Raw genomic sequence first — 17952 nt, 5'->3', positions numbered from 1 at the left:
ATGGACAGCTGGTCTCAGCTGAATTATAACTCGCCCGACATGTGTTAAACCACCCACAGACTCATCATCTGCTCTGCTTCATTATATGACCTGGAACTGTCCATCTACTCAGCCTCTGCATCATAGCTGACCAAATTAGTTTTGCATTTCTGTAATATTAAACAACATTGTCAACAAGTGTTTGATTCTTAGTCCAGTGGTAAACTTTTATTTACCTATTCAAGTGTGATGTTAACTCCATTCATTAGACTACTGCCATGTGACAGTGACCATCTCTAATATTAATTCTAATTTGTATCATTGTCAAACGTTAATCTACTTTCTGTTCAGTAATTACATTTGAATAACGTAATTATCTCAGGAGCTAATTAGCTTCAGCACAGATGATGATAGATGATGATGACAAAGTCCCTTCATTCAATCCTAATTAGTGATAATAAGATTTTATGCAACAGAGAAATCTGTTGAGGGCCCACAGAATATAAAGAATTTGCTCTAATGTAGACAAATCATTCATCTTTGGCATCCAGCCTGTATCAGCTGAGGCTAGATAAAATGAAAATGGTGTCATGCTGTTCAGCCAGAGAGGGTGTGAAAATCACAATGGATAGACATAAAAAAAATAGATTTAAAAAATTTCAGTAGTTTTATTGCATTTAAAATGGCATAGAAATGTAGCTGCTCCATGGGAATTTACCTTCCTGGATTTCTGAGAATGCATCTTTGTTTTTGTTCTGATGCTTTTCTTCATCGTGACAGGCATCTAGGAGATACTGGGAGATGAAAAAAAATGATGGAGAACAAAACTGGCAGCATCAATACTACTTTAATGAATGTATGATAAGATTCTTCTGCAGTTAACATCTTTGGGTGAGATGTGTGAATATGCATGTGTTATAACCCTTTGAAACCTTGGCAAATTGGTTTGAATTCTTTGAAAAATATGGAGAAAACATAATGAGCAACTCTCCAAGATATGGCCCAAACATTTGCAAAAAATAAATGAAAATAAATTAAAACTGCTAAAAAAAAAGTACCTGGAAATAAACAAAAAACCAACAACAACTTACTAAAACAAACAAGAAAAAAACCTAAAAAAATGCTGAAAATCTATTTATTTTAAATATTTTATAATATTCCTTTCAGTAACATAATTTTAAATGTAAAATGATTATAATTATAAATATAGTCTTCTGGACATTTTTCACATTTTTGGGATAATTTTCTAATAATCTTTCCCTCTTTTTAAAAACTAATTTTTAAGCAGTTTTTCTTGTCATCCTCTACTTATTTCTATTCGTGGGACCTTTCCTTTTAAGTTATTTGCCTTTCCCCCCATGTTTTCGAAATCACACCAGTTTGCTCAAATGGTCAACAAATAGCTTATGAAAGGCGTCTGAATGCAGCACAAAATTCTGATGTGGATCCAGGGCTCAAAGGGTTAACACACTTTGTTGTAATAAAAACACATCTACTCCTTTATGTAGAGAAAGCTTGACAAAAAGAAGCACTACAGGAGATTTGAATAATGACACACTGCAGGATGAGATAATCTCATACTGTTGGTCATTTTAAGAATCACGGCCCTGAAGCTTTTCCTTTAAAGACTTATCAAAGACCGACATTTCTCCATTAATCTTTGGAATACGCTTCAAAATGTCATTATCTCCAGGAGGCTATTTGTCTTACAGTTTCACATCAATATGTAAAAGTCTAACAGGATGGTCCACTCACCTCTCTGACGTGCAAAATGACTTCACTTTCACTTCTTGTAAACCGTTACGACCCAAAACTCCGTCCAAAAGCGACCAGCTGCAGTTTACATAAAACATAACCGACTCGTGTGATCCACTCCACCACCTGTCTGACTCTTAGCACCTAGGCTCTTGATGCTGACGATGCTGCCTCTGCACGCCCACTGGGCGGTTTATTTGCAGACTGTGTGTGTGTGTGTGTGTGTGTGTGTGTGTGTGTGTGTGTGTGTGTGTGTGTGTGTGTGTGTGTGTGTGTGTGTGTGTGTGTGTGTGTGTGTGTGTGTGTGTGTGTGTGTGTGTAAAAGGATAGACGCATTTGTCCAATACAGTTTTGGAAATTATATAAGTGCTGTTATAACAGTTTAATTTACTTGATTTTAAAATATTAAAGCACTTTGTCAAACTATTAGAGGGTTTAAAAAACAGCAGAGATGCTGGTCGCGCATTAGATTGAGAGAGATTATTGTATGACCAACTATTTCTAATCGTGTGTCTGCAGGCTAAGGGCAATAGCACAACTAATACTCTATATGGCACACTTAAAATAGATGATTTGATGCAGCTGTCCATAGTACAGCATAAACAATCTGGAAAAAGCTTTTCCTAAATCCTCTTAACTCATTCTGCAATCAAATGTCAGGTAATAATAACAACGCACCTTTATATTCCATGAGAGGCAGCAGCCCAGAGGAGATATAGGCGGAGTCCTGCAAACACAATATTGTTTATAGTTAAAGTGTATTAAAGTGTAGTGAAATCGCAAAGTTTATCTCCAAATATATGTGCGATTTCATTCTCAGGCTATGCATGAGTTAGAGTTCATGGCCAAAGAAAAATGTTGAAGTCTTTCAGATTTGATTTGTATACACACACACACACACAAATATATATATATTTTATGTCTTTATATATCAATTTCAGACCTTCAGATACAGAAACAATTTCTCATCCTTTTAAAAATATTAAAAATTTAAAAAAAAAAAAAAAAAAAAGTCCCTATGTCACTTCCTAAATTTTTATTTTTCCTCTGAAGGAAAGGAAATGAAGCTACTTTTCCGATCACTCAGTTAGCGATATACTTTTTTATATTTATGCTTAAACCCCTGTTTATTCTATTATTATTATTATGATGATGATGATGATGATTATTATTATTATTATTTTAGCTTTTGGAATGTTTTGGAAAAATTATATCTTTTTTTCCATGAATTTCCGACTGAATATACTTTTTTTTTTCTGTGTGCTTGTGCTGTTGTGTTTTTTAATATATTATATATTTGATAGCCTATAATAAAACATCATAATAATAATGTATATGTTTGTATATATATTTTTGACACAACTTTTTTTCTCTGATCTTTAAAATCTAATATTAATGCTGTAAAATGAAGACGATGTAATACACTATCATACAACTTAATAACATCACTTTGTATCCACCCTGTTTCAGCTAATCCATTTACTTTAGATTTATTTAGCTCATTGTTTTCATCCCTACCCTTTTATTGATGATGTGTGTGTATTACGACACTTGCAGGTGCCCCTGAAGGCAGCACGAGCCCTCTGCTGGACAGCGCGTGTACAACCCTCAGTCCCGGTTGTCAAGGAACTGCGTCCTCGGTTGCTATCACGGAGGGACTGTACACAGACAGATGAGACGGTGACAATTTAACCCACTAAATTGTGACTTTTTTTAAAAAAAAAAAAAAACGACCGCAGAGGCTTTCATTGTTTGGGATAAAGTCGCTGCCATGCCATGTGGATTGGAACATTTCCTCTGAGAGTTTGTCTTCGTCCTGAAAAATGGCTGAAGGAGTTTGAGCGCTGACGTTAGCTTAAAAAAGGACCCTTTAAGCCGAGTTAGCAGCTAGCAGCTTTGCAGGGAGCTGAAGCTTTATGTCTGCCCGGTGTCAGCAAGGATCCCCGGAGGATGCAAGTTGTTCAGGGCAACTTTTTCTACCACTCGTATCCTATAAACGTACAGTTACTTCTCCTTTTTATGAGAGAAATGTGAATTGTTAAACTTAGCTGCACCACTGTAATGACAGTACGGTGAAGTCAGGTAATGTGCGGCATCAAGTAAAATGACCTGAATTCAAGTTTTTGTTTGTTTTTTTTTTTAAAAACGAAATAGTAAGAAATTATTAGAGGATAATAATAATTAAAAAAAAATAGGAAATATCTGAATAAAATATATTTATCATTTTTATTATTATTCAAATAAATTAGTTTTTATGTATATATTTTTTTATATTTTATTTTGTTTTTTATTTATTTTAACATTTTCTCCTTTTTTTTTTCTAAGTTTCTGGCATCTTGTAACTTCTTGCTGTGTTTTTGAAAGAAATCGATTCAATTTGCTGAGGTTTCAGCAAAAAAAGTATCTTCACAATACACTTTTTATGGCAAAGGCTTTTGAGTGTGTGCTGAATACATTCAGGTGAAAAGGGACAAAAAAATAAGGTAAAATTGTACATTTTTTTTGCTGTGAAATCAGCATGTTTTAGGCTATCATGGAACCATTTAAATGTACGCTGTTGTGTGCCACCCTGTAATACTGAAGACATTTTGAGTAGTTTTGTTACTTGTTACAGACGATATAGTGAGTCCATGTCAGCCACAATAGTCCAGAATTAGCTGTAATTGTTACTCGCACACACGTACATTGTTGACAATATGGCAGCAAGAGAGTACAGACAGAATGGCAGAGAGGTTGGACAATCATTTTTTGAATGAATAGTCAAAGTTTACATTATGATTTAATTAAATAATGACTGAACTGATAATGGAGTTAGCCATTTCAACAAAACAAATATGACTGTCCAATTTTATCTTACTAGTTGTCCTATTTTACCTCAGCATGTCATTGGAGTGAGGTCAGGGTTTTTAATATGTTTGTAGGTTCACATTTTCGAAATCACTTTGTTATGTAACACGTTTTCTCATAGAAATTTAGCAGAGGTCTATAGCACTTAAGGTAGTATTCAGGGTTTTAGGTGGTTTTCTAGTTAATCAAAAGTGTCCCACAGTACCTGACTTCACCCTAATAACAAATGCAGTTACACCTAATTTAGAGCAAATGTAGAGATACCGTTGACGCTGTAAACCACTAATATATATATATATATATATATATATATATATATATATATATTTTAAAGTATATAACCAGCCTGTATAATAAAAACTTAACATGAATTAGTTTAATTCACCCAAAATGTTACATATAGGTATTGTATTTACTCTTCCATTTTGAAATGCTGTCTCCTTAGCCTCTCACTTCCAGAAACTCCAGGTTGGGAGCAAATGGAGACCTCGAAGATGAGAAACAACTTTTGGTCGATAAGCAGAAGTTATGCAGATCCCAAGCTCGCAAGTTCTCTGCAGAAACCAACCGGCGCAGGAAGTGAGTTTTGATGCATCATAATTATGCACTGGTGTTTTCATTTCTGCACTAATAGGTTGTTTCCACAGTTCAAACTATTGTCTGCCCAGAGAGTCAGTTCTTTGTAAATTGAAAGTAACATCTTCTGTTATTTCGTGGACACTGCCAGTGTACACTGTGCAACTCCTGGACAGACAGCTGATGTGTCTGTCCTGGGCTTTAGCACTTGAGGGATGGACAGTGTTGACAGGATTTTGCAGTCTACTAGACCTGGAAATAGATCTGTCAGCCCAGAGGGTAACTGTGGGCCAGAGGAGTGACTGAAGCGTCACCTCTCTGACAACTAAAGCTGCCAAGTTAAGCACTGTGCAAGGCTCAAATCCCTCACAGATATTAATAACCGTCTAAATTTGTGTTTCCATAGCTATCAGCAGAGGCTAAAAGGGAGCGTTGCTGTTTTTAAACTAAGAGCTTGAAAAAAGAAGGTTAATGCAAGGATAGGCGGAGGTGCAGGTGTTGTTTACTGTGCAATTTCTGAGACAAATTTTAAAGAGGCAGGTCACCATTTTTTCTGGTTAACAGTGAAACATCTTAAAACATGCCTGTTAAAGAAAAAAAACCTTCAAAGGAGGAATGGATTAAAGGCGATAGATAAGATAGAGTAGAATAGAATGTTATACATCTTTATTGTCCACCAGGGTGCAAACCAAACACAGAAGACAGCACAATAAAAGCAGACAAACAGTAAAACAAAAAAAAAACAAAGCACGTAAGCAGGTCATTAATCCCTTGGCAAGATGTTTTGAAACCTATTAAATAATAAAATTGACAGAACAAAGACAGCAGGACACCATAAAGACAGCGATAACAAACAGGAATTCTCAAGACAGAACAGCAAAGCCATATAAAGCAACAAAGAAACAGCAGAACATCAGTACAAAACAATAATACAGCAACAACAAACAGCATTTTAGCACAAATAACAACATTAAGCAACAACACACAGCTACCGTAAGCATCACATGTAAGCATGCAGAGCAGCAACAGACACTAAACAAAGCAAAATACAACGATGAATACATAGACTTGATAAAATGTTAAAAGATGCAGTAATGGGTAGGCACTTGTTCTAAATATTGAGCGAAGGGTGTCCCCTGTGTGTCCCCCAAAATCTACACCTATGCTGCTGGACATTATTTTCTACATTAACACCATAAATTGATGCAAAAAAGCACGGATTTTGTGAAAAAAATAACCAGAATAAAGAAAAATAAAGTCTTTGATTGTTAAACAGATCAGTTGCATATTGCCTGAGAATGTGATTGCTTTTATACAAGTTCCTTTTTTTTTTTTTTTTAATAATATCGGATGAGTGACTTTAACTTTAATTGAAGATTTAGTCTTGCAACTTGCCAACAAAAACGTTTTGATTGTAAAGCCATACCAGTATTTGTTGCTGACTTTTGTGCTAATGTAATTAAGGAATAAGTAGGTATACATTTTGGTATTTAAATTTGAAAGACTACTTTAACACTTCTTCATGGTGCTTGTGTTTGCATGGTTAGTCTTAAATTTAATGCCATGTTATTCCACATGTTGGCTGCAATTATAAATCAAGATACAACATATAATAAATATATGATAAAAAAAAGATTCTGTTTATTTTAAATGAGACAGGACTACAAAAAATCTTGAGAAACGTTTTGTCCTGGCTCACAACACTTTTAAAATGTACACTACACGTTATTACCATTTTTGCCTATTGAAATAAAAAAACACATGCTGAACTCGTTTGACCCTGTTGAGGTTATCACTGTCTTCCTCCCAGTAGTGAGTGGAAGCTTTAATTTATTAATGACTGTGTTGAAAACATATCTCAATGAACAGACTCAGGTTTCTGAATCTAAAATTTGGCCTGTCCATATTTAATCGATTAAAAATGCCTCTGCTCTTTTTCATGGCTCAGAGCTCTGGAGGAAAGGCGGAAGCAGCGGGACGTACAGGAGCAACGGCTGATAGAGAGCATCCTGAAGCAGCGCAGACAGCAAGTGCAGGATGCAACTGAGCGCTTTCAACGAGCCCATCTATCTCCGTCTCAGAGACGAAGACAACGTTAGTGATGACTCTCACATATGCCAATCAGAGTTGAGATATAATGCATAACAGTTTTGACATATTGAGGTCTGTTTTCTGTTTTTTTTTTTTTTTTTATAGTTTTTAGAAGAAATGTACCAAATATTGAAGATGCACTCAGTCAAATTCAAGGCTCCTTGAGTTCATACACCCGGCAGTCCTCGTTTCTGTATAGAAACTCCAAAGTTAGCAGGTAAAAAAATCCGATGATATCATTTTTGTGTATCCCATATGCTAAAAATAGTCCAATCACTGCTGTTGGATTAAAACCTCATAGAGCCTGTTTATGCCTGGTATTAAGATGCGTTTGCTCAATGGTATACTTGTTAATAATGTTAGCGGATGTGTGTACAGCTGAAGATATCGCTTTCAGCAGAATCCAACATGTCTCCTTGTGTGGGGCAAAATTTTGGACACTTCATCCAACTAGTCAAAAAGTATACAAGTTACAGAATGTAAGCGCACAGTCACCAAAAACAACCAGCACATCCTGCACTGTCGACGGAGTCCTTTTCGGAGTCCTTTTAGCATTTACACTACAAAAGATATGTATTCAAATGCATCAAAGACTACTTCAGCAAATGATTTGAATGATCGGATGATAATTTGTCTTTGCGGTCGTTTATGTCTGTATTTTAAGCTAACCACTTGTGATTGTATCACCCAAAATGCATGTTAATTCCAGGTATAAATATTCTCATACACACACACACACACACACACACATATATATATATATATATATATATATATATATATGTGTGTGTGTGTGTGTGTGTGTTCATAACTTTTGATTTGTAATATACACTCATACATACATACATAAATAAAAACAGAATGCAATGGTTTACAAATCTGTTTTTCAAATCTGTATTCAGTTGAACACTATCCAGACACAAGAGATTTGTGGTTATTTGATGTACACACACATTCCTGAACATGTTGTCAGACTTGCAAATAAAGCTGGCATAATGTCAGCTAACTTTGCTAAATAAAACAGAACCACAGTTAGAAGCAAAAACATAATTGTTTGACACTTCACCGCATCATTTTAGCACTGACAAAAGATGCTGCAAGCCCAACTTTGATTTGTAACACATAAAAGCCTGTCCATAGTGACAAGTGTCAGGTGCCAGTTTGTAGCTTCATGCCACTGGCTTCCATTGAAAATGACATGTAGCCTGTTGCTGTGTCACTTCTAGTGTGACCACAGCATTAGTCTTACAAAGACAGAAAAAAGGTTCTTCAGAAGCAAATGGTTCTGGGTAGAAACTCAGCCCTTTTACAACCTTTATTTTTAAGAGTGTATTTGTCGTGTATCATGTTGTAATGGTTGGGGAAGTCATGCATTGTACTCATATTTTTCTGTTTTCTCTTAAATAAGCTGCTCCCCCTCTCCGAAGCCTCCCACAGTTGCTAAATCCTCCCACCGCCCTGCACTCTCTGCGGTGGAGGCCTACACCAAACTGCTCCAGGAGCAGAGCGTCACTTTCTTCAGGAACGGTCAACAAGCTGAAAAGACACTAGAGAAACAACTAGATCACAGTCCACAGGTATGCCGGTTATTTTGTTTGAATGTGCAGGAAGCAAAACATGTTGCTGGCATTCTCACAAAGAAGTGTTATTTCACCCCTGGTCAGTTTTTTAAGGTGCTAGAATTGTTATTCCAAAAAAGTTATTTATACCATTTAGTCCCTCCCCATTGTTGTATAGGGATGCCTTATTTTGCAAAATTGAACTTTTTTCCATCTCATACACACCTCACTAATAATCTTTGTGTGGAGCGACTGTTGTGTGCTGCTAAGAGATTGTTTAGATGAGTCTTCGTGCTATGACCTGCTCTAAAACCAGACTGCAATTCATCAAGTACTCTTCATTATTAATGATGATAAATTCTTTCTTGGCTACAATCTGGGGCAGTTCAGATGCCTGTTTTGTATTTTTTTGTTGTTGTTGGGGTTTTTTTGTATCTCGTCCTGCAAAAGTAGACCCGTAGGGGGCAGCAGTGCTCTATAATCCTCTGCACCGGAAACACCCGTTTGCTGCCACTGGCTTCAGTACTCTGGTGAAATGAGTGTCAGTAGTTGTTAAAAAAAAAAAAAAAAAGATATGTAATAGAGATTTTTAATGTGCTTGTGTGAAAAAGACACAGGGCAGATACTTGTAAGCGTTGACTATATGTATTCATTTGAATTAGTCATGCCCTGTAACCTTGATTTGATCAAGAAAACTTGATTTGTATCACATACTTCCACAAAAAATGTCAAACATATTGATTTATTTATTAAGTTGGGACCATGTTTTTTTGAGATCTGTGTCTCGCCGCTGGATATACATTGAAAACATAAATCATATAATAATTTTCTTCTCGTCATCACCTCTGTTTGCTTTCACATTTCAGGACAGCCAACTCTCTGATTGCTGTAATTCTGAAAGCCTCTCCAGTAAGGACAGTTTGGAGATCGAGGAGCTCAACCACAGCACCAAAAATCTACAGTATTCCTATTCATCATTCTCTCTTGTCTCAGAGAAGCCGCACCTCGATGTGAGAAAGCAAAATGATTTGTGTCCAACATCAGACTTGACTTCTTTCTCAGCAATGATGCTTCCTGGTGATAACTCACCCCAATCACACAAAGTGCTCGAACTTAAGCAGAAAAAACTGGAGGACTCTGAGGGGCCTAACAATAAGGAGCACATTTCCAAATCTTCCTGGGGGTTCACATCTGTTGAGCAAGATCCTAAAAAGGAGCCCCAACCTGCTCTGAACAACTGCAGCTTATTAACTCTTTGTGAAATTATTAGTGCAGATCCAGAACACTTTGAGTTAAACTCCTCACAAAACAGTCCCAATGACAATTTTATAAATAAAGATGCTTCTGGCAACACAGCACTCATGTCTTCATGTCCTGAACAGGATGCTCTGTCGGATCTCAGACAGAAGGGGGGCCATGATGACAGAAAATTAAAACATCCATCAGCTGCAGAAATTAATTTGCCTGCCAAAAATGGCAACAGCAAAGACATTTTGTTTGAAACTGCCCCAAAGCCTAATATTTTCTTTGATGATAGTACACCAGATAACACCTCGCAAGAAGGAACTCATCAGCAAACAGGAAAAGAAATCCACTATCTGTCATCCCAGAAAGAGCCTTCTGCTTCCATAAACAACCTCAATAAGGTTTCAAACCCAGAGCACAAAAGGGAGAAGCCCATTAATACAGAATCGCTGCAGCACGCATGCTTGTCGAACATTCAATCAGACACTCGTAAGTGCCTTAAGTGTCCTGAGAAGAAAGTACAAAAATTGCCTGTCTCTGTGGGGACATCTCATCCTGTATGTGAAGTCAGAGTCATTAAAGGAATCCTTAAAAAGCCGTCCAAATATATGTCAGGAGATAGCACGTGTGTGTACGGCTCAGGACATTTGATTTTTGCAAAACAAGGAGCTTTAACGATCAGAGATAGTATTGAGTTGACAAGGTCAAAAACTAAGGATGTGGAGATCAACAGCAACGTCAAAAAGAAGCTGCGTTGGTTTGACGAGCTACAAGACAAAGAAGAGAACATAACGAAACAGATGAAGGAGAAGTCTTCCAATCTTTCTCAGTCACATAACAACTCAGAGGACCACCAGCTAAGTCTCACTCCAGTCTCAGGGGCCTTCAAGCCTGGACCCTGCACAACCCCTACAGCCTCCACTGGTTATCACTTTACAAAGCAAGCGTGGGCAGATGTTGGGGTTCAAGTCAGCTTGCCCCAGGAGCGAGGAGACGAGGTCAAGGTGCCAAGGAGCAGCACCAGGACCAGTGGCCCCAAGGGCCCTCGGAGAGAGTGCTCTTCCAGAGCTGGAGCGGGTCCTGTTTCCTCACGGACCAGAAAGGGCACCGTCATACGACCTCAATCTGCCACCGAGGTGAGTCAGATAGCCAAAACCCAAGGGAAGACCATGGTGCCCCACCCACCTCAGAGGATCAAATCGGTGGAAGAAAAGACGCCGTACATCACCAAGGCTCCATATGGTGTGGATCACACTAGTGTCAACTGTAAACAAGCTCTGGCTGTAGCGCAGGCCCTGCACAAGGTAAACTCAGAGGGCTTTTTCTCACCTTTCACACTTAATGTAATAAGAACCGATGGTGCTGTTATGTACACGCCACTGCCACCCTCGTATACCTACCCCGTCTCAAAGGGCAACACGAAGGGCACGCCCAGCTCAGGTCATCAGGAAGCTCAGAGCTGCAGCAGAAGAAGGGGGATGGCGTACAATGAAAAAGGCCTCTGTTTAGATTCCACTCCCACAGACGAGGAGATCTCACAGCTCTGGCATGGTGTCCGCAGCGCCTTAGCCACCACGGACGGTAATGTATACTTTGGCTGACAGCCCCTCACACAGCTCAGGCTTGTATCTGCAGAGAAGTGTCATTTAGATTTACATGCACTTTCTCCCCAGCCTATTTTTCTCTAACCATGAGCCATCAAACTTCAAAATTTAGGTTAAACAATGTGAACAGCGGCTACAGTACTGTACACTGAACCCATGTGTGCTTTGTCCTTAAAGGGATAGTTCCGTTTTTTTAAAGTGGGGTTCTATGTGGTACTTATCCACAGCCAGTGTATTATATAGTGATGATGTCAGTCAGCATGTCCTAAGTTTTGAGCAACAGGCTGGAGTCCGACATGGAAGCTTAACAATTTACTGTTTTAAATTTGAGTCAGCAACAAAACCTATTTCAGCCACCTAAAAAAAGGTCCCACCTACAAAAATGAATATCAGTTTAAGTGTACATTATATTAAGAGTATTTTCACTGCTTTACCTTCATGTCAGACAGTGATTTCCAATGGGAAAATGAAGCCGCTATGTAGCTCTCCCCAAAGCCAGACTCCATTGAGAAAAACAGTGATTTAACATTGCTGAGCACAGGAGCTGCTGGTCTACCACTGCCTCAAACAGTTAGTTAGTTTGTGTTATTGTGTGATTTTGGCATTTTAATGGGTCGGTTCAGATTCACCAGAGTCACACGATAACACAAACTAACTAACTGATAGAAGCAGCAGTGGACCAGCAGCTCTCGTGTTCAGCAAACTAAAATGACAGTTTTTGTCAATGGCGCCTGGTGGCTTTGAGGAGAGCAAAGATGGAGGACTGAAGCTGTTACTGACTTTTCCATAACAGGCAGTCTGACAGACAGGTAAAGGGGTGAAAATGCTCTCAATATGATGTGCTCTTAGAATGATGTCGATTTTTTTTATTTTAGGTGGCTAAAATGTGTTTTGTTGCTGACCCCCATCCACAGCTATACATTGCGTAGCTTCCATGCCGGACTCCAGCCTGCTTCTCCAAACTGGGGACTAACATCTACTGTATGTAATACACTAACTATGGATAAGTACCCCATAAAACCTCTCATGAAAGTATCTTAACTATCCCATCAACATACAATAACAGTCCCAGCAACCCCCTGAATCTGTCTTTTAACTGCCCTTACATGTAATCAAATTGAAAGAAACATGCAGCTAATGAGCAACACGATGTTTGTGTCCATGGCAGTTTTCAAAGATCCCATTCACTGAAAAGCTATTTTCATCATTTGAATCAAAATCCATGTCTTCTTTGATGCCTAATGTTAACTTCAAAACCATTTTTTACCAGTTTATTGAAATTGATCTACATAATAACTGTCATACTCTTCTTTTTGCATCATCTTATGTTTTGATATTGAGAAGTCAGTGAAGTCTTGATTACTTGAGAACAGGAAGCCAGTAGTATCTGGACAAGTGGACTGAGTTGACCCTAAAAACTTCCTGCCTCCAATGGCCTGTTGTCTGCCTCACCTCAAGCCAGTGTCAATCTGTCCCAAGTTACCATCAGCAGTGATACATTTTTTATGCATCAAAGAATGCTATTCAGAAATAACTTTTAAAATGAGATGCTTCATGCACAATCCTTTAAACGTATGAAACCTGAGCAAATGTTTTGAGACAAGAGTAGCAAAAAATTAGGAAGAATGTTGCAAGAAAATTACCTGAAAAGTATCCTCCCACACAAAAAAACCCCAAGAAAATGATCTAAAAATATGCTTAAAAAAACGTTTATTTTACACATTTATTATGTATTTCTTATCTTTAACATAATTTATTATAATTAGATATACAGTTTTCTGGACATTTCCCCCTGTTTTTTGGACAACTTTGTAATAACCCTCCCTTCTTTAAAACTAATTTTTAGGTCACATTTGTCTAATGTCTTGCAATTTTTGGGACATTTCTTGTCAAGTTGGTCACTTCCTTTTGTACCCCATCAGTTTTAGAGAAATGAAACCAATTTGCACAGGTTTCAAATAGCTTGTGAAATGTGTCTGAACCCTGCACAAGAAAACTGATGTTGATCCAGGTTTCAAAGGGCTAAAATAGCACAGCTAAATAGATCCAGGTTGAGCGATACAGAGAGCCCGAACAAAACTGAGAACAATTACAGTGCAGTGTTATGAAGCGATATCCTTTCTTGCATATTGTGGAAAAACGGTACACATATGCAGTTTTTGTTCACAAGATTAATATTATCATTTTCAGTCATCTTTATTGCAGGCTAGAGATGGAAAGTATTTTGTTATTGATCCTTTTTAGAGGACCACAGAGGCCTGGACTCACCACACACTAATCAACGTGATCTTTTATGTTGACGTAGTTATGTTTTTTTGTGTGTTATTTTAATGATTTCAGCAAATATATCTTTCAGCAAAAAACATGCTCAGACGACAGGCCGTGGACAGCGGGCGAGCTGTGAGGAAAGTGGAGCAGAGCAGACAGCCTCCCAGCTCAGGGAACAGAAGGCTTCCTCAGCCCTCTCAGGTACATGCATGCAATCGCCCTGTGGGAAGAGAGAGTGAGAATAATTGCTGAAGATCAGTAAATGGGTGTGTTTGAACTCGTTAAATCAGTTTTGCAGTCCCTTTCAGGCCGTCCTCAGTGTTTGTAAAACTGACTCAACGCTATGATTTGTGCTTCTTAAGACGAGACTTTCTGGATGGACTTGAGTTGTCAGTGTTTTGCAAAAAATAAGTGTTGATGCATGATGTTTTTGTTTACAACCAGCTCTACCTGTTATTGTGCTTTATGCCTACCACTGAAGAACTTTTGGAGTGTACTACAGGCAAAATAAAAAGCTATTTGAAGGTCCAGTGTATGGGATTTAGGGTAATGTATTAGAGGAATATAATATAATAAGTATGTTTTCTTATGTTTATAATCACCCAAAAATAAGAATCAGTGGGCCTCATGCAAGAAACGACATATGAACAAATTTTCACCTTGTTTTGCTCGTATCCAGGATTTGTGCTTATTTTGTTAGTACATTTTTAGGATTCACCAATGTTTTCTTATTTTTGCTTTTCTCTTAGGTAAGAGAAAATTTCACAAGTGTTCCAGCGCACTCATACCAAGATAGAGAAAAACATTTTGCTTTCACAGTCTTAAAATTGTTGTAGAGGAATTATAGTGACTGGATTATTAAATTTCAGGGCTAAAGAGATTCCACCATACTCTGTCTATTGATCCCAATGACTGTAATTTCTATTACTGTGCTACCATCTGCTTACCAAAGCTGAACTGTAATTAAGTACATTGACTAAAATACTGTACTTAAGTACAAATCTGAGGTTATTTGAGTCTTTTTATCTCATGCTGCTTTCTTCTTCTACTGGACTACACTTTAGAGGGAAATATTGAACTTTTTACTCCAGTACTATTATTAGATATCTACTTTACAAATTAAGATTTTTTTTCACACAAACCAAAAATATGAAAATATACAAGTGCAGCTGAAACAGTTAATTAACTAATTAGAAAATTAATTAGCAACTGTCTTTCCCGTAAGTCTTTTGTGTGCGAAAAAAAAAAACCAAAATTCCATTTCATGGTTCCAGCCTCTTATATGTACTGTCTGTATGAGGAATTGCTGCTTTATCTTTTAATCATTTTAAAGATTATTTTTGATTTATTGAATTAATTGAAACCTTTTTGCACGTGTACTTTTACTTTTAATACTTAAATGCATCTTCCTGAAATAAAAAAAATTACTTAGTTTAAGTTTATTAAATAGTAGGCCTGCATCAGTACTGCATTTCTTCTTCTTCTTTCAACTCTCCAGTCTTGTTCATGTGTCAGAGTCTTTGCACACAGCACAAAATCTGCCCTTATATGGTGTTAAGGGGGCGTTACCTGTGCTAACATGTGACTTATGATCAAGTGAGATTCAACATTGAGCACACCTGGTAAGAGCAAATTTGGGTGGTTAAGAGCAATTGATGCATCTGGAATTTACTTCTGTTATATTTTTTCAATTCAGAAAATTAAGAGTAAATATAAGAGAAATTTAAGAGAATGTTGCTGCATGAGGCCCATTGGTGTTTTTGTTAGCTTAGAATGAGCTGTTTATATCAGCATAGGGAGCAGAAGTCTGACATGTTGCACAGCCGTATTTCTACAGTAGCTCAGAATGGTGTTTGCATTGGTCTCTGTAGTTAGCAGCCCCTCTGTGATAAGCCACATTGGAAAAACACAGATTTTTTTAATGTACAACTGTTTAATTTGTGTTTTTACTGGCTTAAATCACCTGATCGGTTTGTTTTGGAGAGGCGACCTCTGCTGTTAATTCGGCTCCCAGTAAAAACCTCCTGAACGATGGGTTAACGCTTGGCACATGGGATAAGTTTCAGCTTGTTGCAATCTGCAGTCCTCGCCACTAGATGTCACTAAATCTCACACACTTTCTATTAGATTAATCTAATACTTAGATGTTTTTATTGTGTTTCATGTAGCCAACCAAACAGACCTCAGAGCCAGTCAGATCATTTTCCAGTATTTACAACATGGCCTTTCCAAATGAAGGTATTGTATTCACTTTGCATTTGTCTTTATGTTTTTATTGGACTTAAAAGAAAGTGCTGTATCAGAGCTACAAAGAATGTCTGTCTTCTGTTGAGTTCAGTATTTCATAATACTCCTTTACTGCGTGTATACTGTTGTACTTTCTTTCTATCTATCTATCTACCTACCTATCTATCTATCTATCTATCTGAAGGAAAATAACTCAAAGTAGCCAAAAGTTTTATGCATAATGTGAAATTAAAATGCAAAGTCTGAGACAATGCTGTTCTTAGTAAATTTTGCAGTACAACAGGGACACCGGAAATTCAGACAGGCAACAGCACAGCTGTATGATACACATAAATAAATGTAAAAAGTAAAATGGAAACAGGTGAGGATGCATGCCTTTGACTGTGCTCTCAGGTTTGGTGAGCGCAGCCCAGTTACATCTGGCTGAAGTGCATGCTGGAGGCCTACTGGAAGAAACAGATATTGTGACTGCCATGGAAACAGCCCAAACACAGAGGCCTGGCACAGTGCAGCAGCGCAGACAACAGCAGGGACTCACCACCATTTCCTTGGAAGAGCAGAAAATCCTCCTCTCTCTGGACAGACTCAACCACCAGCTGCACTGTGAGCAAGCTGTTTGTATCAGGACAGAACTGATTAAACAGACTGTTGTGATCTGTGTGTAACAGAATGAATGTGTCGTCATTTCAATGCAGGATAACAACTCCTGTCTGTTACTGTTTACAGGTGTGCGGGAACATGTGGGGGGCCATACTGGCACGCGTGGCCTCATACTTTTTGATGCACCTTCTGTGAGTATGACTTTCTAAGGGTTTCAACACTTAGGATGACTTTGTTGAACATGTTTTATTACTGTCCTTCTGGTTTCAGACAAGTGAAGTGAAAGTCACAAACCATCACAAGCACCGTGCAGCCTCAGCTAACGGCCGCTCTCGATACCACAGTAAACTCTGACTCACAGCATGTGTGGTCCACAGCAGTCTTCTCTCCCTTTAGTGCATTATACCTGTCCTGTCATGCTGTGTAACCAACAAATTTATTACCCTATAAATCAAGTTTAGTCTTCTTTAAAAGTAAATATGCTCAATCGAACACCTTTAAGATCCAAGAGATTGGCAGAAGTGGTTAAAACATATCAGAAAAATTCACTCAATTTTGAAGTAGGTGAGTTGTCAGTAGTTCTGTATTTTTGCTAGCTTCTTGGACAAGAACAAATTGTTACAAATAATATAGATTTTTTATCTTTTGTTAAGCCACTTACTAGAAGCAATATAATTCTAAGTGCCTTTGAAAATGATACTGGCTTCAATTTTATTTTACAACTAAAAAAGACCCTTTTTTAATAGAATAACTGATGCATGACCAGAGCTGATAGCAAAATATACACTGTAGAATTGTACAATCTTATTTATTTTATACCTGTCTCATTCTAAACGTATTTCCTATTGTAAAACTAAAATTTCATGCAGTCTATTTTGGGACCACATTTGCAATGAAAACCAAATAAAGCCTGTTGTCAACCTGCAGATACACGGACTTGGTGCAGTGTCGCTTCTCTTCTCTTGTATTCCCTCAGTGATGCATAGCATCGTCAAAAAATGGACTAAGGACCGGAAATGGTTTATAGTGAGAAGTGTCGTAACGTTGAAGGTGTGTTTGTGTTTCTTTGATGGCTGTAGAAAGGACGATTATATCTCGTGCGGTAGACTCAACCTACTGGCTCAACAAGGTGAGCTGTTGCCAGAGGGTTTGCAGCCATCTGTTGCAATTGCATCTACTCT

At 37.8% G+C, this 17952-nt stretch overlaps 1 protein-coding gene across 1 annotated transcript; it reads left to right on the top strand.

The window, feature by feature from the left end:
• Positions 1-3684: 3684 nt before the first annotated feature.
• cep126 (centrosomal protein 126) lies at positions 3685-17692 on the top strand. Its single transcript, XM_042487292.1, has 11 exons — positions 3685-3719; positions 5041-5160; positions 7106-7251; positions 7354-7465; positions 8657-8825; positions 9674-11633; positions 14013-14125; positions 16093-16162; positions 16565-16774; positions 16898-16962; positions 17042-17692. The coding sequence occupies exons 1-11, from the start codon at positions 3685-3687 to the stop codon at positions 17123-17125; spliced, it is 3084 nt and encodes a 1027-aa protein (XP_042343226.1). The 3' UTR covers positions 17126-17692.
• Positions 17693-17952: the final 260 nt, after the last annotated feature.

This window comes from Plectropomus leopardus, chromosome 5 (assembly GCF_008729295.1).
Source record: "Plectropomus leopardus isolate mb chromosome 5, YSFRI_Pleo_2.0, whole genome shotgun sequence".
Taxonomy (NCBI): domain Eukaryota; kingdom Metazoa; phylum Chordata; class Actinopteri; order Perciformes; family Serranidae; genus Plectropomus; species Plectropomus leopardus.
This window is presented reverse-complemented; position numbering and strand designations above follow the sequence as displayed.

Excerpts from the sequence above, each read along its gene's own strand:
- cep126 (XM_042487292.1), top strand. The coding sequence starts at position 3,685 with ATGCAAGTTGTTCAGGGCAACTTTTTCTACCACTC. Across the intron at positions 7,252-7,353 it reads GTCTCAGAGACGAAGACAAC|TTTTTAGAAGAAATGTACCA; the intron begins GTTAGTGATGAC and ends TTTTTTTTATAG. Across the intron at positions 8,826-9,673 it reads AACTAGATCACAGTCCACAG|GACAGCCAACTCTCTGATTG; the intron begins GTATGCCGGTTA and ends TTCACATTTCAG.